At 35.4% G+C, this 21,785-nt stretch overlaps 1 protein-coding gene across 2 annotated transcripts; it reads right to left on the bottom strand.

The window, feature by feature from the left end:
• Window positions 1–539: 539 nt before the first annotated feature.
• LOC109035021 (vesicle-fusing ATPase 1) lies at window positions 540–21,466 on the bottom strand. 2 transcript variants are annotated; one of them, XR_011899792.1, is made up of 15 exons: window positions 21,232–21,466; window positions 19,217–19,308; window positions 18,015–18,230; window positions 17,329–17,474; window positions 17,028–17,166; window positions 16,433–16,575; window positions 15,240–15,439; window positions 13,802–14,026; window positions 12,312–12,611; window positions 10,614–10,770; window positions 9,794–9,927; window positions 8,741–8,925; window positions 6,967–7,125; window positions 1,198–5,662; window positions 540–946 (listed from the first exon to the last, which is right to left on the bottom strand). XR_011899792.1 is itself a non-coding variant. In XM_019048479.2 (14 exons), exons 1-14 carry the CDS (start codon window positions 21,232–21,234, stop codon window positions 5,524–5,526), a joined length of 2,238 nt encoding a protein of 745 aa, XP_018904024.2. In that variant the 5' UTR covers window positions 21,235–21,466; the 3' UTR covers window positions 540–5,523. The 2 variants fall into 2 exon arrangements, 1 of the variants encoding a protein (XP_018904024.2); XM_019048479.2 differs by having other exon boundaries at window positions 540–5,662.
• Between the last annotated feature and the right edge of the window lie 319 nt (window positions 21,467–21,785).

The raw sequence follows: 21,785 nt of genomic DNA, 5'->3' as shown, positions 1-21,785 counted from the left end.
AGTAGCTCAAAATTTCTACTCCTATTTTGTCATGCCGAGGAAAAACGCCACAAGAGCATTTGAATCACGCTATATTTCTTTACTGACACAAATTATCTGGAAAAATTGACAACTTTATTCACTGTAGGTTTTGTAGAATTAAACTGGCAATTTAATAAAAAAAAAAAAGAAACAGGAAAATTAAAGAAAAACAATTCATATGTTTCTGGAGCGTGATAATTTATAAGGGGAAATTTAGCAGCATTTGATTGTTCATACAGTACGTTTCCTTGACACCACAGTATTTTACTTTTAAGGAAGAAACTGGATTGCTTTAAAATTCCAAAGAATTTTCTTCCCAAAATTAAGGAAATTTTCAAGAGATCACATTGATCAATTTTAGCACGAAAAGTTAAAGTGCGACAGAAAGCCTCCACCATTAAAAACAGAGATTTTTTGTTTTTAAGTATATAGCCAAACATGTGTAATTTAATATTTCATTATCTATTAGAGATCTCAATTCAAAAATTGTAGATGGGGGGGAAAGAAAAGAGGCTGAATCAAAGGGTTGAATAGTTTGTATGTTCAAAGATTTGAAATGGTACAGTCACAACAAATGAAATAAATAACAAGGCAGTTAAAACCGCAAAATAAAGTTTACATACAGCAAATTAAGCTTGCTAAACAAGGTCTAAAGACAACATTTTAACAATGAGTGCTTATATTTACTATAGGAGAAAACGATAACAATCTATTCCTTTAGTAGTAAAGTGCCTGGAGTAGGTGAATAGTAACCTACTTTAATTCAAAATATGAACAGCAAGAATTCTTGTAATAATAAATTATGGATACTTCTAATATGATTTGCCATATTGAATAATGACTACTCGTAAATGTTCACAAACATTTCAATGAATGATAGCCATAGAAGTAAAAATGACCCATTGAGAACTATCTGATATTTGGACTGAGTTAAGCAGAAAGGAACCAACCCACATTTTGGGAAAAATTGAGTTATGAGTGGTTTTGAACTCAACCACTGCTCTACTATCCATCACCAAAAATTCAAAGTTTTTGTTGGAGCAAATTTTGCAGAAATTGAACTTGAAGTTTCTCTTATACATCGAGTCTTATGCAGGAACCAAACTTTAAACCTCTTTTTCTTGGTTCGATCCCGATGTGGCTTGGTTCCTTTCTGTTTAACTCCGTCCATTTAACCTAATTACTCGCTGAGAATTTTACGGATCATCATCCTCGTGCTTTGATGAGAGAGCTACAAATATCACAAAGTATGCTTCAACCCCAAAGATGTTCCTCACATTTCTAGTTTTCTTAGCCTCTTATCTAAAGAAGCTACTGAATAAGACTCAGTACAAAATTAAGGACCACAATACATGTACCTTCATCAAAAAAGCAAGTGAAATACTGTAAATACATTAAAAAATTCAAAATTTAGCTGGACAGCTTTTTTCGTATACATCAATTATTCAAAGTTTCCACTCACAAAAGACCGAAGTGTACACGCGTTAAATTCAGCATTAAACTAACTTTTGTACCTTTTAAGACATGCAGTAATTTTTTTTGCGTGCTGTAATTCGTTTTGAATGGTTCACAAGTTTTCCTTGATTAAACCATACACTGGTCATTTGCTAAGAGGATAGATTGTATCCAACGGTGGAATATACTAGTATTGATTTTGGTTTTTTTGAGAGCTATAAGTTCCAATGTACTAATTTTAATGAAAATGACCAACATCAATTTTTTTATTTGTGAGTGAATTCTGGAAGTTTTTGACACGTTCAACGTTTTCTTCATAAAATTTTGGAAACAAAACATGTCTTGAGGAGATTTAAGTAATTCAAAAATTTCTAATCATCCATTCTTGACTTTATCCTCTTCTTGATACTGAAACTTAAATGAGAGAACACATAATCCGCCACATAAATTCCAGAGAGCTATTGATGTCATGAGAAACGAAACAATGATTTTTAATGTAAGAACTTATCGGACTTTCTAGAAAAACAATAACCTATACAAGCTTTAAAAATATGACTCTGTTGTCCAATGATTGATATCTAGGTAGATGATGACATGGCTTTAACAGCAAACACATTTTTTTCTTTCTACCCAGTCATTAAAAATAACAAAAAGGTCTCTTTGGCATTCAGTGGCTTGTGATTGCGAATTATAAGCGTACTGCTCACTCCTTCTTAGAAATTAATAAAGGCTGAACACATTTGCTAACAACTGGATTGAATTTTAAACCTTTATTTATAAATTTTTTCTTTCTCTTTTTTGCTACTTTCAACCAAATTTTTTGTTGTCAATATCTTTGAAAAGTATTGACAACCAGATATTGTTCCTGAGGTGCTATAAACTTCTTGGTACTTGAGTATTCACTGTAGTAAATGATAAAGAGGAATCACGGATAAAAATACAAATGTAAGATGAAAATTACCACATTAGCGAGAATTACAGACAAAATTTTTAATATTCTTTGATTGCTTGTCATTGTGGAAAAGTAGACCAATTATACATAGCTACGATACAATAATAGATTTATACATGATGAGAGAGTAAGAAATGCATGACTAAAGATAAAGGTAAAGATAAAGTTTGGCTTTACAGGAAGAAATTACTCCAAAAAAGAAAAAAATAAATAAATGGATGTCGAAATTAATGGCTCGCATTCTTTTCAACACACATAAAAAAAGAGGAAATTATAATTATTTACAGGTTCATGAAATGATGTTTGAAATACTTGAGATTCCAACAAGGATTGGATTTTAAGAAACAAATTGACCAACTATGAAAGAATAAAATTGACAATGTAAAATCATGGAATTCACAAATCAGGGTAAAAAAAACCCAAATTCTCAAATGAAGTCGCCATTGTAAGTGCTTAAGGAGATAGGACCTGTGCACTTTTATGATGCTGTCTTATGAAAGGTCAAAGTTTTCGAAACAGGCAAGCAGTTGTTGATAGCACTAGGTCAACTTTTGCATTCAGCAAAACAGCTAATGAAGTACAGTTTCAAAGTACTGAGAAAAAACTCTTAGAATTTTTATTACAGCCAAAATCATAAAATTTTAAGTACTCAGTTTTTTTTCAAATAGAAAAGCATGTACATTATATTCTTAAAATTAAGGTAGGCGGGTGCAGTTCATTTGGGAAGTCACTTATTTGGACCAAAATTCTGGAGACTGAAGCTTATTATTTAGTTAATGATAAAGTATGTGAGTTGTTACATATACCTACTTTTTTACTAAGAGTAAGTTGGACGTATTTCTATCAAACGGAACTAAGCGCCATAGGGGGAGGAAGGGAGAAGGGGGCTTGGATTGGCGGGTGATGCGGAACGCGATGCTCATTCCGTCCTATACTTGCAATGCTTTTCCATGGCGCTTAGTTCTGTTGAAAGAATGCGCTATTCGCAATTCTAAAATCGTCAAAAGAAACCCAATTTGGCGCTTAGTACTGTTTAACAGAAATACGTCCAGTTGATACAAAGACTTCAACAATTCTAAAACTGAAGAAATTATACAGAAAATTCCTGTAAGTATTAGTTCTATCATCATCTTACTTTGGTGTTTTTAATGATTTTTCAAGGAACAGTAAATAAAAAGAGTCCTTTCTGAGTCTAACAGATTAAGTTTTCTTTCGTCTTGATGAAATTTCAACAATTCTGAAGAGGTGTTTATGAGCGCACACCTTTGGATATATGGCACCAATAACGAACATACAACACAAAAACTTTGCTCTATTATATGAAGATCGTACTTAGCAATATACACTAGCAGTTACAGGTGTCTCAAGGGTTTCCTGTAAGCTATCAAAACAATTCGATTATAAAATAGTGATGATTAGAGGACTCCTGCCGATGGGTATCAGAGTTTTCTGAGCTGGCAAAAATGAGTTTCTGCCAGTGTTTAAATTTTTCCGGGCTAATCAAATCAATGGTCAGACAAATGGGGCAACATTGCATTAGCTTGGAGCTCTCGCACTTCCAGTAGTCCCGGTCATTTTCTTAAAGAGGCCTTGTTGGAGTGTATCTTTATTTCTGATAGCTTACAGTAGAGAATTCATTTGAAAACCCCTACAAGCAGTATTGACAAACTTAATAAAAGATACAGGTGATACAAATGTTACCGAGATTATATACCTATAAATAGTGTTTTGTTATTGACCAAAAATTAAAGCAGTACAAATTGAGAAGCTTTTGAATGGATAAAATTATGATAAAAGAGGGACTAATCTTGTTGGCAGGATGGTTTTTGTATGAGGATCCAAAAAAATTTGAACATGCTACAGACCGCTGAAAAATTCAGTTATTTTCCTTCTTGCTCTCTGGAGATGAGAGAACCCTATGAAGTCTAGAACCTCTGTACAGAAACCATACACGCAAAAAAGAATGTCTTACTCTGATTATGAAGCACCTTCATTTCAGCTGTTGATAAAAGTTAAAGTACAAACTCATACAGCAAACTCATTAAGCAAAAAATAAACGGTATCAGAATAGAGTAAAATAGACGAAGATTAAAATTTTTAAGGAATAACGAATCTTGAGTGCTCAGGGCCCCTTTCAAAATAAGGAAGCATTGAGGCAGAAAAAAGTTCAAAAAAGCTATAAGTTTGTGGGTTACAAATTCTACAGTTAAAAAGCAATTTTGCTTTTCAATAACATCGTCTTCTAGGATCAACAAAAAAAAATCTCATTGACACAAAATACTTGATTTAGTGCATAAAAACTCTACTGATAGTTCGGAAGTGATGGAGTCCACTATGATAGTAGTGCATCAATAAATAGAAATGCAAAAGCCGTGAGATGAGCTTAAAACACTTCAGGAGGAAAAATTGATACTTGGCTTCGTGATGAAAAGCTATATGTATTTGTCGAACTGTGTCTTACTACTTACTACAGATAAACAAATTCAGTGGCTTAGAGTAGAAGGGTATTGACTTCATTTTCCTCTTTTGAAATTTCATGAAAAGACTGCTCACCAGCCGAATTACTTCCAATAGGGTTCGTAATTCAATGAAGTTTTGTATCTGGCATCAAGAATAAGATATCAAACCAAAATTTGTTTACACGTAGAGCTCCTCCTAAAGGATAAGGAGAACTTAATTTTTCCAAAATTGTTACTAATTGCTCTTTTAGTTCTGAGGAACCTCATTAATTGTGCAAACTACCCTCTGCATAAATTTGATTTTTTCTACTTTCTCATTACTTTCATATTGTAATTAGCAAGCAATATGGCTGATTATGACAAAAAAACAAATCTTAAAATATGAAAACAATAATTCATCCTTCCTTTGCCACGGAAAATTAGATTCTAATTGACTAAGCGGGGGCTGAGCACTCGGAGGATGAAAAAAATACAGATGATCACAATTCATAAATCACACAGTGCAATGAGATCAACAAATAATACCATGAGGCGAGGTCCTCATTACTAAAATTAAATACATTCAAATTACTCCATCAGCAAATAATTGCAGAGCTATGGAAAAAAATAATAATTTATTTTAGGAATGTTTGATACTTAATGATGGACGCTCGTTCCCGAGTCCAAACCTCCTTCTTCTTCCAGCCTACATAGGAATTTGTTCACTTTGTGCTGGGCATCAATCTGTCGAGCCATGTCAATCATCGCTAATAATTTCTTGATGCCGATGAACACTCTGCAAGAAATTAAAAATAATTAGTTCCATGCGAACTGGAGTTATGAACGAAACAAAGAAAAAAAATTTGGAAATGTCTCCTCAAATATAACTATGGAGAGTTACTTGTTGCACTTGTGAGAGTATTGTCATGCCTGTGCTGCGCTCTGATAGGATCATCAGTTGCAGCATTGCATGGAGATCAAAAACCAACGTAAACAAACCCAATCAAAAGGAATTTACATTATCAAGCGAGAAATAAATTATAAAATACGAAAATACAAAGAAAAATACGAGGGGCTACCAAAAAAAAAAAAAAAAAAAAAAATAGAAATTTGACGTGACTTGGCAATGGTGGGAATTTTTGGGATTCTAGTGCTAGGAGGTGTAACTAGGAGCTGTGAGGAGTAACTAGGCCAAATTTCCAACGTTGTAGTATGCTTTGTTCCATTTTGGAAAGCCTTCACATGAGGGGTCTATGGCGAGCTCATCAATTTTTAAAATATGTGATTTTCAAGGGCAACTCGCGGCTAACCCTATTAGTATTTTGACCAAATCTTGCATAGAACATGCTTCATCAATAAATTAAGTGGGCAAATATCTTTTTTCGTTTTAAAATGTGATTTGTTGTTCAAACATCGGCCGGGCTCCAAACGGCCGTCAATGGCTACAATAGTAAGTAGGGGATCAATTCCACAACAATGTGTTTTAGACCCAATTTTCTCACAGCAATGTTTTAAATATTTCTGTACGACAATTCAGTGATATTTGCTGGTTAACTAAATGGTCTCCAACGATTTTCGATCGCAAAAACGCGACTTTTTTAAAAAAAATTTCATCGTCTTTAGCCGTTGACAGCAGTTTGGAGCCAGGAAGACATTTCGGGCGATACAGCACTACTTTTAAAGCAAGAAAACCACACTTAAAGTTAAGTTTTTGATGAGACTCGTCCTTCATAAGCAGCACTTCAAAAGATTGACAGAGGAAGCCATGATTTCACCGAGTGAGACAGAAAACTTTGAGTGCCAAGTGTTGCTAATGAAATTGACCCATCTTCAAAAATGACAAACTCGTCAACTTCTAAAGCTAAGTCTCACCAAAACGAAAGAAAACGTGCTATGACATTACAATTTGGCCAAACAACTCTTCATAGTCCCAGTTACACCTCCTGGCGGTGGAACCCAGCAATTTTCCACCGTTCACAAATTACAGCAAAATTCCAGGTTTTTTTGGGTTCCCCTCGTACTGTATCAACTAACGCAAATAAAAATCGAAGTAAGCTATGTAATAGAGGAGGGTAGAAAAAGACAGGAAAGCATCCTTACCTGGCACCTCTGATTTTCTTCCTGATCTGCTCAATTTCATCTCTGGTAAAGGCATCGGACTCCTCTAGGACTGCACACAGATGTTCTGGTTTACTCAAATTGGGGACATGAAGAACAGCTGTGAATGCAGCCAACATTTCCATATCGGATAAGACTTGCCTGAAAGCGTATATTAAAGATGTAAGAAGCAGCATGAAATAAAATATTTCATATACAAGAATATAGAAACTCAAGGGTAAAATCTTTCTGACATTCTCAGGTTTTTTCTGAACGGAAGTAAAAAAATTAACTAAATTATCAAGGTCAGAGAGGTATTTAACTGATAGGATTCCACAGCTTGGACAGCCATCAAATTTTCAATTAAAGTAGCAAGAGGGAAAATGAAAAATTCATTTGTTGACTAATCTCTAGCAATAATTTGTTGAACCAAGCGCTATAACGGTCTAGATTTGTTAGAGAGATCTTTAATGAAGTTAGAAAATAACATGAGTGAAAATATTAATGGTTTGCAAATGATGGAAATCATGACTTCAACAGTTTGATATCATGATCTATCAGGTCAACATATGAGGACTTATCTGTAACAATAGGGGATGTGAAAAATTACCTTTTCGATACACATTCAAAAAACTGTTTTGGCATCGAGAAAATTTTGAGAAAATAATTGAGATGTGATCTTCAAGATCTGTACATTATGCCAGAGCCAAACATATTAAAATTTTGTGTGAACAAAACAGTTTTTTAAGCGTGTTTCGAAAAGGTAATTTTTCACATCCGCTATTGTTACAGATAAGTCCTCATATGAGTCAGTATGATCATTATGCAGAGAGCATGAGTAGGGGGCTCTGACTTTATTGATGGTTTGGTACTTTCCCATGATTCCTGTTATTTTCTTTCTTTCTTTTTTCTTGTAATTAATAAGACTTCTAATATAATATTATTGTTTTCTCTCTGGTTGATTTACTTCTACATCCTACGTTATTTTGCAAACACTTTCGCAGAAATTTCATTACTATGATTGCACGTACCTTATATTTTATAAGCCTATTTTGGCATCATTAAATAGATGAATTAAGAAATAAACAGAGAAACATAAATTTTATTCATAAAACATTTACATAATATCCTATTTCAGGGGACACAGGAAAAAATGAAAAAAATCACTTGTGAATTGAGAAATTTTCAGGGTACCATAGTCTTTCAGAACTGATTTTTGAAAAATGGTGAGATTCAATAAAATTTGGAAAAGGTGAAAAAGGTCGATTTAAAAGGTTCATGACTTACCCTGTAAACAAACTAATAAAAATATTTTGTTATTTTTTAAAAAAAAAAAAAAGGTTCATGACCTGTAGTAAAATTCAGTTTCATTTTTGGGGGCCCCTTCACATTTAGAAATAAAGATCTTTGAATAACAATTACACAATAATGGTGAAACTGCAAAAGCACGTATCTTGATTTCAATATTTCAAAATCTTCACTCCCATTTTACTTCATCAAAGGTGAACAAACCAATTCTATGACTAGAAATTTTCATAGACTATTTTGCATAGAGAGGAATAAAATCAGAGAAGTTTTTAAGAAATAACATAGAATGTTTTTCTGTTAAAAAAAAAAAAAAAAAAAAAAAAAAAAAAAAAAAAAAAAAAAAAAAATTAGCAAAGGTTTGCAAGTTGCTAAGAAAGATGCGCATTGCTGCAGTTTATACTGTTGATAAGTGTACTCGTTAACTAAATAAAACTTTAATATATGAAACAAAAAAAGGACAAATACATACCGCTGACTAGTGGTGCAAAGTATGAGCAACTTTTTGCCTTTTGGAGGTTCTTTCTTCAACAGAACGAGGAGGGCTTGCAAAGTGAGATTCGAATACCGAGGCCCGATGGAGCCATAGTCTAACAACCGTTCAATGTTATCTACTAAAATGCAACTGAATTGGGACCTGTATGCATCATCAAACACCTAAACAAGCACAGAGAAAAAACAAATGTTGAATCGGTATTAAAGTCATCCTAGGGATTGGATAAATCATAAGTATCTACTTTATCAATGTGTACAATGAGTGATTGAATAAACCAAAGCTATGTAAATTTTAGTGCTAAAGGCTTTTTGACTTGACAGTCATCATCAGAGCATAATTACATGCGTCACATTATAAAAACAGAATATTGTTATAATTTGAGGTGTGTAATTATGCTCTGATGACGAGTATCAAGTCGAAAAGCTTTTAACGATAAAATAAGTTACAAATTCGAATAGCTTTGGTTCATTCCATCACTTACTACAATTTTGGCGATGTTCGACATCAATTCACTAAACATTGTATACAGTTCCTTTTTAATTTCTGTAGGACTACGAATAAAAATAAATAGAAACCCCCAGAGATGGTAGCAAAAGATGTAACAATATTAAGAAATTAATTAATGAGATAAACAGAAGGGATAAAATATTTTTTATAATGTGAGGAAGGCTGCTTGATGACAAGAAGAAAAAGTAATTCTTCTTAAACTGCAGTTTACAAATTATGTTCATTCCCTCTTTCAAAATAATTTTTAAAGGCTCTGTAGTTACCTTCAAGTGACAACATGAAATACGGTTGTTGAAAAGCATTTATGAGCTGAACTCGTCATAGCAACCAAAGAATAAAAAAAGTTTCTTCCTAAAATAACTTATCTCTTTACATTCTGTTCCATGAGCTTATCTGATATGAAAATTATGTTTTTATTTACTTTCCAGCATTTAAGCAAGATATGGACTCAGTACTTTGAAATGTATGAAGCAGTGGAGAGAAGAAATATATTGGAGTAAGTTATTGATCGAACAGACTAACCTTGCGAATTTGAAGACACTTGGCTTGTTCGGTGAATCCAACCATTTCTTCAGGGGAGCAAATTTTGACAAAAGGAAAGTCCGATATTTTAGCTATATGAGCTGCCAGGGCAGTTTTTCCTGAGTTTGGAGCACCTGTTGGACAGAGGATGATCATGTAAAAACACAGAAAATCTGTACAAAAACTTCATGTTTATTTATTACATTTGAAAAATTTGCTGCATATATATTTGGAAGAAACAAAAACAAAAAAAGAAAGAAAAAGAAATACTTTCAAAATATCTTGGCGACATCTAGACAATATCAGGGGTGCAAAAAATGCCAGATTTCACAATCTCCGGTAAACTTGAAGTAAACCTAGGAACACTCGACTAATCTTGATAAGTGAGGAAAATGAAAAGTCCTCAAAAGAAGTTCAAGGAATTGAAGGGTTCTCTATCATTAGGTAAAAGGGAGACAAATCACAATTTTTACCATGAGGTTAAAATGCCAGAATGCCAGATCATGAGAAACGGTTAGCATTTTGAAACTTTTACACCAATATACAGCATCTAGGAAGTACTTGTATTGGTTCCCAAGAGCAGGTTGAGAAAAATGGGCATGAAACATCATTACTAAGAGCTCTCTGACCCCCTAAATTTTCTTTTTTTTTGCCATTATATGGGCTGAATTTTCATGATTTTTGCGGCTTGAGCCTGCTCTATTTAGATTAACTCCTGTGGGCTTGTGAGAGCTCTCTGGGGATTGGGCTACATGGCGGCCAGTGGGCGTAGCCCCTAAATATTACAGAAAAATAGAGAGAAGATGAAGTCTAAAGTTACCTTCAAATAAGACAGAAACAAGACCGGATGCATCGGTGAGACGAGCTTGCTGAATTAGAAGTTTGCCATCGTCAATGATTCCACTGATAGCTGAACCCCAAATAGTAATCCCACGTCCCAAGAAATGTTGTAAAGCTTCATCACTAGCTCCAAAAGCCTGCAAAATTGAGAGAAAATATGAAGAAACTAGGCGCTGAGAATGTTGTGCAGGAGTAAATAACTTAACTTTTACTTCATTGGAACTGAGTGGTTTCTCTTTAACAATGGGCCTGTTGCATGCAAGAGATACAGCCGTGCGAATAGACTTTTTAGAGGTTAAATGAAATGAAAATTACGATGGTCACATTAAAAAAGTCTGAAATACACTTCTTACTGCGCAATTTGCGTTGTTAGAAGCGCGCTTTTTCAAATTTCCCGCGTCGGGGGGCAGTTTTCTTACGGAGACAATTAATGGCAACTCGCAGCTATTTCCGGTCAACTAAAACTGACAACATAACCTAAAAATCGGAGCTCGTGATATCGTGAAATGAAATGTAGAAGGATTGCGTTGGATATTTAAAAATTGATCGATTTGGTGACCGCATAAAGCGTATATGGACCACTATAAGAGATCACGTTGGGTTTGTGAACAAACTGAAGGAAAAAATAACAACAACAACGACTCGGCATCTTCCGGAAATCACCGAGCCTGCCGTTTGCTCGTTTCCGGTGATTAGAAAACTGCCCCCAGACGCGGGAAATTTTAAAAAGCGCGCTCCCAACAACGCAAATTGCGCAGTAAGGAGTGTATTTCAGACTTTTTTAATGTGACCATCGTAATTTTCGTGTCATTTAACCTCTGCAAAGTCTATTCGCGCGGCTGTATCTCTTGCATGCAACAGGCCCATTCTTTAATGCACTAAAATTTGAAGATGAATCGTCATTCAAAATTGTCAACAGATAATATGATGCCAACTTAAAAATTTATAAATCGATGACTGATGTCGGAAAATACGTTTCTCAGATTACGATGAAAGTCTCCGCTAACGTTTATTTTTATTATATTTTTTTTTCAAACTTACTGTGAATTTCTTTCACTCATTCTAGAAAAATCACACAAAATATTTTGATTATTCTTTCTTGAAAAAATAAATCATAATTGAAGACCTTTAAACGTTGCAATTAAATATGCATTTTTGGCATTCAGCCATTGACATGCTCCTTTAATGCGTCATTTGAAAAAGTTATTAAAAACCATTAAACTTTCAGGAAAAACGATCTTAGTGCAAAAATAACTCAAAATCAAGTTTCGTTCTGCCTTGCATGATGGAGCATTTTACAAAAAATGTGGCTTAAAAATGTCAAACCAAACCAGAATTATAACCTTTTGAAAACTAGAATTAAATGTGTAATCTTGAAGAAAAGGAACTGGAAATTTTGATCTGCCAAATTCAGTGCTCTAGAATGTCATATGAGAAGAAAACTTCATGGTCCTTTTGGCACAAAAATGGATTAAACCACTCACATATTATTTTTTGGGAGACCAAGAAGTTCCGAGACTCAGTAATAGACTTAGTAAGGCTCATAAGTTTCTTCTCTTCTTCTTCATCAGATTTCTGATGGGTCTGCATTTCACATATTTAAGTAGTCTTGCAATGTGAGTCTGTAAGATTTGGGTTAAATATTACAGGAAGAGTTATAAACAAATTTGAAACTAACCGGTTTGATATCTGTTTCCAGGGCGTGGAGAAAATCACTTCTAGAGACCAAGAGCTTCTCCATTGCCTCTGGGTCCACTTCAACTTTGCTTGACGCTTTGATGAGGCGATTCATTGCTGTTGACTGCGCGGCACGAACTAGACCTTCCAGTTCTGCACCACTGAAATTCTTTGTGAGAGTCGCTAGTTCACAAATATCAACATCATCGGCTAGTTTTTTGTATGTTTTCATCCTTGATGTGTGGATGTTCAAAATTTGAACACGACCTTCTTCATTGGGAAGACTAATTTCCATTTGCACCTGGAAAATAAACCACATGGAAAATCAGACACAGTAGAGGTAATTGAAACGAAATGGAACCAGATTTTCTGAATGAGCAAAAAGTCAACTTTCTATCCATCAGCCAGCAAGATTTTGAGTAAAAACTTTTTTTTATTTAAACAGATTTGATTTAAACATGATAACTGCTACAAGTTCTATATGCCGTGTATCTTTAGTAAAAGTTACCGGCTTTTCCGGGAACAGCCAGGAAACCTGGTAAAACGAAAATCGGTTCTTTATATTGGCAATGGTGCAAAATTTGAAATCCGATTTTATATTAAAAACAATTGCATCTATTTGATGTAATTTTCGGGGGGAGCTTTGAACAAGGTTGGATACATCTTTTTCGCGTTTATGCTGCGTAATTAGCGGAAAAAACTTAGTAACCTATTACTAAATTAAGTCAGAATTTTTTTTAAGTTTGAGGTCCCTACTTCGGTGATTTAAGGTGGCTTTGAGCTGAATAGTTCTGTATCATTGAATTCAGATGGTTCTATAAAAAAAAGATTGGATTTCTTCAAAAATACCCATTTTAGGTGCTAAAAATGACAGTTGGAAATTGAACCGATTTTTCTCTTAAGGGCCCAAGCATTATGATCCACTTTTTGGGAAAATCAGGAAAAATTTTGGCATTTAGTGAGCATTCTATCCTTTGAACCCAAAAAAGAAGAATATCTATTGAAACTTGATCATGGTTGTTTCGATAATATTCTTTTAATCAGCGAGTGTGAAAAAATAAGACAAGTTTTGGTGCTTGGGCCCTTTTGTATAACTTGAAAAATGCTTCATAGTTTGAAAGGCCTTTATCTATTGAATCTTCTAGAACTCAAGAGTTTTTGGCGCTAAGGTAGTCAACAGCATTTCTAAAAGAAAAACTGATTCATTGAGGAGAAATAATCTTAATTTACAAAGCAATAAAGAGGAAAATATACATAGATTTGTTGATGGTCGTCAATTAGCATCCGCAGTTTTTTATAGGGTATAAATCACTGATCATTATGGTCATATGTTTTGGCAATTAAAGTGAGAATCTCTGTTGGAGAGGGTCTGGTTTAGTCTAAAAATACAATGACAAAATGAAGAAAAGAAAAAAAACTGAAAACTGTTTCCCAGAAAAAGGATACTTCAGAGTGGCATATTGCTTTTTGGTAGATGTATCAAAATGTTACCTCTAATCGACCGGGCCTGAGAAGAGCTTCGTCAATCATATCACGTCTGTTGGTCATGCCAATGACTAGAATATTGTTCAACTGCTCAACACCATCGATCTTTGCTAGGAGCTGGTTCACCACAGTGTCGTGTACTCCGGTGTTGCCGCCAACTGACCCTCTCGCTTTGCAAATGGCATCAATCTCATCAAAGATAATGATGTGCAGCCCGCTGTATGGGCCTGCCTGTAAACAAAAAGTTAAAGTTATCAGAGCATACATTAAATTGATATAATATTTGTAATAAAGTCAGACAAAATGGCCTGTAATGTTGAAACTCTGATTGATCAGTGCAGCAAAAAACCGATTTGTGGTAAAAATTGTTCATTTCCCGTTTTCGATGCTAAACTCTTTGTGATATTCTTAGAATAACTGAATTAAAATTTCAAGGCATAGTTTGTATTTTCGATGATGCTATAAGCATTTGAAATGAATCATTGCAAAAACTGACAACAGCGTTGGCAAATTTCATGCGTGGTTCTTCTAAGATTCATTCTTTCTATTATCTGACTTCGACAGGCTCCAAGGAGTCAATTTTCTGCCCAGGTTTATGGATACTTTTGACACCCTCAGATGCACAAAGAACCTCTCCAAGCTGCGGTACAGTCATCTTAGTTTATTTTGCTTCCACTATAAGGGCGTTTTTGCCTAGTGACATTATATTTTTCACTGAGGCATCTAAGTCAGTTTTTTGGAGCTGAAGTGGGCGAGTTTAAAGTCATTGAGCGTGATAGACTTTTCAGCCACATGGAGGGTCCAAACCTCAAAAAAAATTAAATAGAATTCTGAGAGCCAAGATATCCTCCCATGCAGGGGTCGATAATATTCCCAATCACACAAGCCAAGCTCCAGCAAAAATTGTTGGAAGCTCTTAGCTATTTTTTTTTACCACTTCCCGCATAGAAATAGTAAAATAAGCATTGAATAAGCCTCTCTTACTACCATTTTGAAATTTTCTTCCCACCCGTCAATAAAATACCGACGATCCAAAAAACTGGACGACTAAAACAAAAAAGATGTACACTTTTTGTGGAAGCACCTTTTTGGCTCGCAAAAAATTGTGGCAAGCAGGAATTTCTATAGATTCCTAGTCCCATATTAGCTCATATACCAGCGGCACCGTTTGCTTTGCGATGTATCAATTGATCTGTCATTTAAACCTATGGAAAAGGATCGATGAATAGGTGTTCACAACGAATACCTTAATAATCGATTCTTTTCCATAGCTTTAAATAGGGAGTATCGATAATCGATTAGTCATGCCTTGTCACTGTTGTATACCTATCTAAAGTTGTAGTTTAGAGAAAAATAGAGAAAGCTACTGTGAGTGGTTTCTACCTCTGAAAAATTAATCTGGTGAGGTTGATAAAGTTATATTTGTCGCATGTAGTGTGATTACCTTCTTCTCCTCTTCTTCTGCGTCTGCAAACAGCCGCCGGATATTGGCTTCAGATTCACCAACATATTTGTCTAAAATCTGAGGACCATTAACGATTTTTGGTTCACGGGCATTTAACATGTTGCCAATCTGACGAGCCATCAGTGTTTTACCAGTGCCAGGAGGTCCATACAGCAGGATACCTTTTACATGCTTGCATCCTAAAAGAAAACAGAGACCACTGAAAGTGAAAAAACTTGCAAGACATACTCATGAAGAGGAATTATAGAACTTGATTGAAAGCAAAATCTGAATGGCTGTGTAGATGGTTAAGTTTCCATTTTAGAGGCATTAAGTAGACATGCTGTATAAATTAGGTCTTAACGAACGTAAATAAAAAACAACACACTAAAAACATGGTTTGAGCAGTCTCAAGAATAAAAAATCAAGCATTTTTCAAAGAACTTTTAGCAACCACTGTCAAAATTGTTTCCTGAATGCATAAGTAGCTTTCTCCCCCAAGCTAGAGTTTGAGTCAGAAATGAAAGGGTAGTTTGCAATTTCTTTTGTACGTAGAGTCCTCGCCAAATGAGTTTACGCACTGTCTGACTGCGATAGAAAATCGTTTAACATTACTTTTGCATGGAGAATAAGTGCAAGAGGTAAGATGGTGGATCGTCTGTCACGGTCTAAAAGCACGTTAACTTAGTTGGCACAAACTCTTCTCGAATGATTTATTTAAAATCAAATACAATGTTATTTATTAAATCGGCAATAATTTACTCCTGAAAATTCATGAAGATGAAAGTTCCATCATCTTCCAAGAAATAAAACACTTTCAACGCCTTGAAGAAAAATGTCAAAATCAAGCAATTTTTGAGGCCAGACAAGCCATGAGGAATATTTCTTCCAATGCTAAGTAAAAACAGGATAAAAAGTCTTAGAAATTCCAACATTTGGATTCTTTCAAACTTTCAATTTATTGACAGAGGACTATGCAGTGATGTCTTCTATTCCAACAATATGTAATTTGTCTTTTGTACCAGGTTTTTTTTTTCTTTCGTCTTTTCTAGTTTCCCCATTTAGAGTAATAAAAAAAAATATTGTGATGAGACTTGTTATCACATACATATATATGATCAATAAAGCTCATTCATAAAAAATGAGAGAAAAAAAATTAAAGGAATGATGGAGCAAGAAATGAAGAAACGCACCTAACTGTTCAACAACTTCTGGTGGAAATACTCGAGATGCGAACGCTCTCCGGAAAATGGCATTGAATTCTTTGTCTAGACCACCGATTCCAATCTTTGCAAAATCCCAATCAGGATTTATGATGGCTTGTCTGACTTGCTTCCTGTAAACAAGGTGAAAAAAGCAAGTTAAAAAGACGACTTTATTGATATTAGTCAGTCTTTTTGTCATGACACATTTTCTAAATATTCTGATTGAGTTTCTATCGCCCAGGCTCATGGATTTGGCTGCCTTTGAGAAGACCAATTTCTCACACACCATCCCCTGTTTTTGTGGGTTTTTCTTTTTAAAAAATTAACAACTGAATGAGACATTTTATCAAATAAATTTTAAAATGTAACTTCATTTCTAGCATTTTACTAAATACCCAATTTCTCTTCGAGTTCTTAATAAATAAGTTTACGCACTTTTAGAGTGAAAAATCTAGAAACAGTTATTTGGCGCAGACTCTACTTCTTGAAATCTATTAAAAAATAAAATGAATCCTGATTCAAACTGAAAATCTCCTTTTAAAAAAGGAATAAAAAAAGGACTTAAATTTACGAGGCTACATACCCTTTGTATTTGCCTTGAAGATTCACCGCAGAGCCTTCAGATTTTTCAAAGAAAACGATCGTGTTTCCTTGAGTATAACCAAAATTAACCTTCCTCGGCTTGCCTTCAACTCCTTTTTTGATTGCATTCAAATCCGGCACTGGAAAAGAAAAAGAGGGACACTTAAATACCAGTGATATTGATCAAATTGTAGGGAATGGAAGTAAAAAGTCTCATCAAAATGTGAAGAAGCCAAAAACTTGGGATATCAATGAAATTCAAAGGTAAATAAGAAATACAATAGTCTTTTAATTCAACAAACCTTCCAGATCCTTTACAACAGCTTGTAACAATTTTCTATCATTTGGTTGAAATGCAATCATTTGACCGACGGTCAGAGCATGGCCTGGGAACATATTGAGGAATTCTTGTGCCATCGTGTCAGTGTCATATTTTTCATTGTAGGGCCTGAAACGAAAAAGAAAATTGACTTTTAACAGGTGGAATGCTGCAGATAACATTTAAATTCATGATTTGAAATGTCGATTTTGGAGAAGATGTATTTCACTCATTTAGGGATGAGATTCAACAATACTGTATCGAGTTCTGTGCCCTTGCTGTTCCGGAGGTTCATCTGTAAGGTTTTACTTTAAAGCTTGCAAAGTTTTTTTAAGGACCAGGGTCACCTGGACAAAGAGAGGGGGTCCTCTAATATCCTGTGAGGGTCAACTAATCAGAAAATGGACGGAAATGGACAGTGGTAACATGACTGTAACCGCTGGCAATGCTATTTCTAATACACACAGAAGTGATGCACAATGGTTTGAATACTTCCATGGGCAGTAACTTGAAAAACCCTGGATTTTACTTCTGGACCATTTGTGAAATTGAAGTTTGAGCAGCCCAAAATTTTCAGTTTATAAAAACTGAAAAATAGTACTGAGTAATTTATGGATGATCCATTACGGTTTGGTATCTTGGTATCAACTAATCACACATACTACTTACTGCTTTTTATTGAGGAAGTCCACCTCTAAAGTTACAGAGCTGAGACAGTCATCAGCTTTGAACGTAAACGGCGCCACTCTGATCACTTGATTCAGCGACAAGGTAGCCCACTTCCTCTGGAGAAGAGTGAAACCAAGATATCCTCTTTCCATGGCTTGGGTCCTTGTAAGCATGAAAATGAATGTCCGGTGGCCATCTGTTTGGACTTGAATGCTCCTGAAAAATTTGTTCAACAATTTACTAAACTATCAGTATGTTGTCCATTGTTTCTTGAAAAAACATCCCTCAAAAATTATGAAGAAGCTGAGCTCTCAAAAAACTTGATTTTTCTTCCAAATCATGCCCTACTGCAAGATTAATTTCTTTAGGTGTCGGTCGTAACTCGAATAAGAGGCCTCAGTTTAATTTAGGAAAGAGTCAAATGGAAAAGAGATGTGATTTTGAACTAGAGTACTCCCTTAAAAAACCCCCCACACTCCTGATAGGAATGTGTGCCCTGTTTGATTTCCAATCTTTGTAAGGCATTAAAGTTGTACATGAATGCAGATCAGAAGTCATGATTGGATCAAGTTTCAGCAAGCCACCATTTTCGCACAGTCCGCAATTGAAGTTTCGATAATTTCCAGAACGGGACGGCTGAAATCAAAACACAGCGCGTGGCTGTCTGGTGAAGACAATAGAGTAGGAGGGAGAAAGAAACTAATTAGGACGGTGAAAAGAAATGGCATGCGGAATCCGAGATAAGACTGTCGCAAGGCTGCCGATTGGTTTTCTGGTCTATGTTGTTTACACACACCTGACCGACCCGAACCATACTTGAGTGCTACATTAGGTACCTTCATTTGTGCAAGGAATTATGGAAACATCAACTGCGGATTGTGCAAAAACGGTGCACGATGTTAGCGCAATGATGACTCTTGATCAACATCCAGAGACAAGTTTCACGCAATGAAAAAATTGGAAATCGAACAGGGTACACATTCCCATAAGGAGTGTGCAGGGTCCTTTTATACTGAAATAATTCAATTGCTAAAACGACATTTCTCCTTGTATTTTCGACTGTATTTTCTATTTTTTCTTTCCTTCTCATCACATTTAGTTATGAATAAGCCAATTATTGTGCACTTGAGATGTATTGCATAAAGACTAGAGGATTGGGTTTTAAAATATATACATAAAAAAAACCATTATCCAGTTCATACCTCACATCTGGCGCAAAATCATTGATGTTTGCCGCGACAAGATTGACAAGCGCAAGGCTGTCTTCTGGACATTTGCCCACTTTCAACTCCATCTAGAAAAATCAAGAACACACAAATTCGAATCAATTTTATTGGAGGATCACACAATTATTGATAGGTAAGTAAATGCTTGAAAAAAAAAAAAAAACCCTGAATTCGGCAATATTAATGGACCACAAAAATTTAGAAATATACATGATTGTTCACAGAAAAAGGGACCTTTATTCGCGAAAAATCAAAATTCAGGTACTGGGAAATTCAGATGAAAAATTTGAGACTCACAACGGAGGGAGAGACTTGAGATATAGCAGGGCATAAAATCCACTACCAAAAGAATTAGTGAAAACTGCTTAAGAAACATAATACACATGAGGTGGCGAAGTGAACTGAGGAACAGGATGCAATGCTAATGATGAGTATATTGCTCCAGTTTAAAATGAAAGACCATGTGATCAAGTCCTTTGCAACTCACCACCTACATTTCGTTTACAAGACAGACTTTTCCTCATGGCTTCTGTATTATGCTCCTGGCTTCCTAATGCTCTCTCTGCTTCACCTTGGAGCTGTCAACCACATAGATTATGTGGTTTCTGATTTTGATGGCCATGAAAAGAGATGATTGATCTACCCAAGACCAATCTACACAGGTCAGTCATTGCGCATCCTTTTGAAATCCACTTTCCCGCCCAGCCATAACTCGGCGGCACTCAATGCTACGTCACAGCCAGTGCTCCCATAAGAAATACATTGCAGGCACTCAATACTACATCACTGCGCGGTAGAGTTCCAAAACTCGTCCTCAGGAATGACACACCTGTGTGGATTGATCTTGGATCTACCAGATAAGGATGCAGAAAGTTCTAAGCTTTCCAATTTGGAAAATTTGCCTTCCAATTTTCCAGAGTATTGTCAGAGTTACAACTGCTTGATTTCTTTCTCTTTGGCCATCTCTAAGGAGACTGCTACAATTTGGCAAATAACACCTTGCTTTTTACTGCTTAGTACTGCTAAAGAGAGCAGGCTTTCCTTTTCTTATGCGCAACTAATACATCATCAAATGGTTGGGAAGTTTTGACATTTCCATCACCCATAGGATAAGACTTTCTATTTGAACTTTTACCAATGAGGCTTATACCACCTCTTAGCGTTCAAAAAGTCATTCTACTGCATTTAATTTTCCCTGAAACCTACAGTTTAGCTGGGGAGATTTGAAGTCAGTTGGACTAAATTCAGCCCAATCCTTATCATTTTGTCAGAGATTTCACTCTTGATGGGTGATGTCAATACTTGGTAGGATGTGGCCTTATCCAGACGCTCAATCATTGGTCCAAAAATTCTAGACCCAGTGCAACAAAGCAAATTTAACTCAGCTAAAACTAGTTTGATGAAACGGTAGGATTCACTGAACCATGGCAAAAAGTTCCGCTGCGTGAGCCAGGCCTTGGAGGATAAGAATCTTGGCTTCTTAACATTCCTCATGTGACGGCAACTAATCTGGCATAAGAGCTACCTTTTACCCTTATAAGACGCCTAAGCCTTCTTGTGATGCAATTCAACAAATTATATTGTTCAGCATTCACACTCATAACAACATAAGATGTGTCAGTATTGATTCTGGCCAATACTTTATTATGCCTTTGTAGAAGATTGAGAAGAATGCATAATTGTCTCTCATTTCGGAACTTTGGGGCACAGTTAAAGAATTATCAGTTGAGCCGTAAGATAAGTGAATTAGCGAACTTTACCTTCAATTCCGAAGTGGAAAAAAAAAGCCATCCTTACCCTGTATAAGTGTTAAATTGATAATGAGGTTAACTATTTTCAGCCAGAAAAATGAAACATGAGTGTGCATGAGTGATAAGCACCCCAAAAATGATTAGTGTCCAAGTGTTCTTTTGCAGACATACTTAGTTTTAAAATGAGTATCTATGATAAGAGGCAAATATTGAGGAAATGTTTTGAAATTGAGCACTTACCATAGAAGCTGATAAGAACCCTGAATCAAGAATAGAACTTTATACGAGGGAGCACTAATTGAATTATGGAATCCTCATTGATGAAAAGTATAACTTAGTACAATCACAGAATTACACAAAAATAAACCCAAGAGAACTGATGGAATGAAGCAAATGAGGATAATCGATTTTGCACGAGTGATACGAGGACTTGAAAGGGGACACGTAGATAACAGACTTTACTCACAACTCCATTCAAGCATGATTCAAACCGTTGAGAAAGCGATGAGATTGACCTACATATCGCCCAAGCGAATATGCGCTCAAAAAGTTATCGATTGCCTCAACAGGATTTCACCGTTGACTCAGCACTTTCAACAAAAAAAGTTGGAAGTCGCAAAATTCAAAAAAGTGAGCTGATAAAAGTGGGGTGTTCATAAAGATTGTTCGATTTGGCAATTCTGCAAGATGTCGACTTCAGACTAAAGTTGAACTTACGGTGCGGTAGGGTAGGGTAGGGGCAGGGGTGGGGTAGGCAGGCAACATTTTCGTACTTCTTGAAAATTTTTTGTGTC

The sequence above is a fragment of the Bemisia tabaci genome, chromosome 4 (genome assembly GCF_918797505.1).
Source record: "Bemisia tabaci chromosome 4, PGI_BMITA_v3".
Classification (NCBI taxonomy): Eukaryota; Metazoa; Arthropoda; class Insecta; order Hemiptera; family Aleyrodidae; genus Bemisia; species Bemisia tabaci.
This window is presented reverse-complemented; position numbering and strand designations above follow the sequence as displayed.

What these genes read in the sequence shown, in the direction of transcription:
- LOC109035021 (XM_019048479.2), bottom strand. An exon ending in GACTTCCTCAATAAAAAGCA is followed by an intron (nt 17,475 to 18,014) that starts GTAAGTAGTATG and finishes TTTTCGTTTCAG; the next exon opens with GCCCTACAATGAAAAATATG. An exon ending in CTTCAAGGCAAATACAAAGG is followed by an intron (nt 16,576 to 17,027) that starts GTATGTAGCCTC and finishes CCTTGTTTACAG; the next exon opens with GAAGCAAGTCAGACAAGCCA.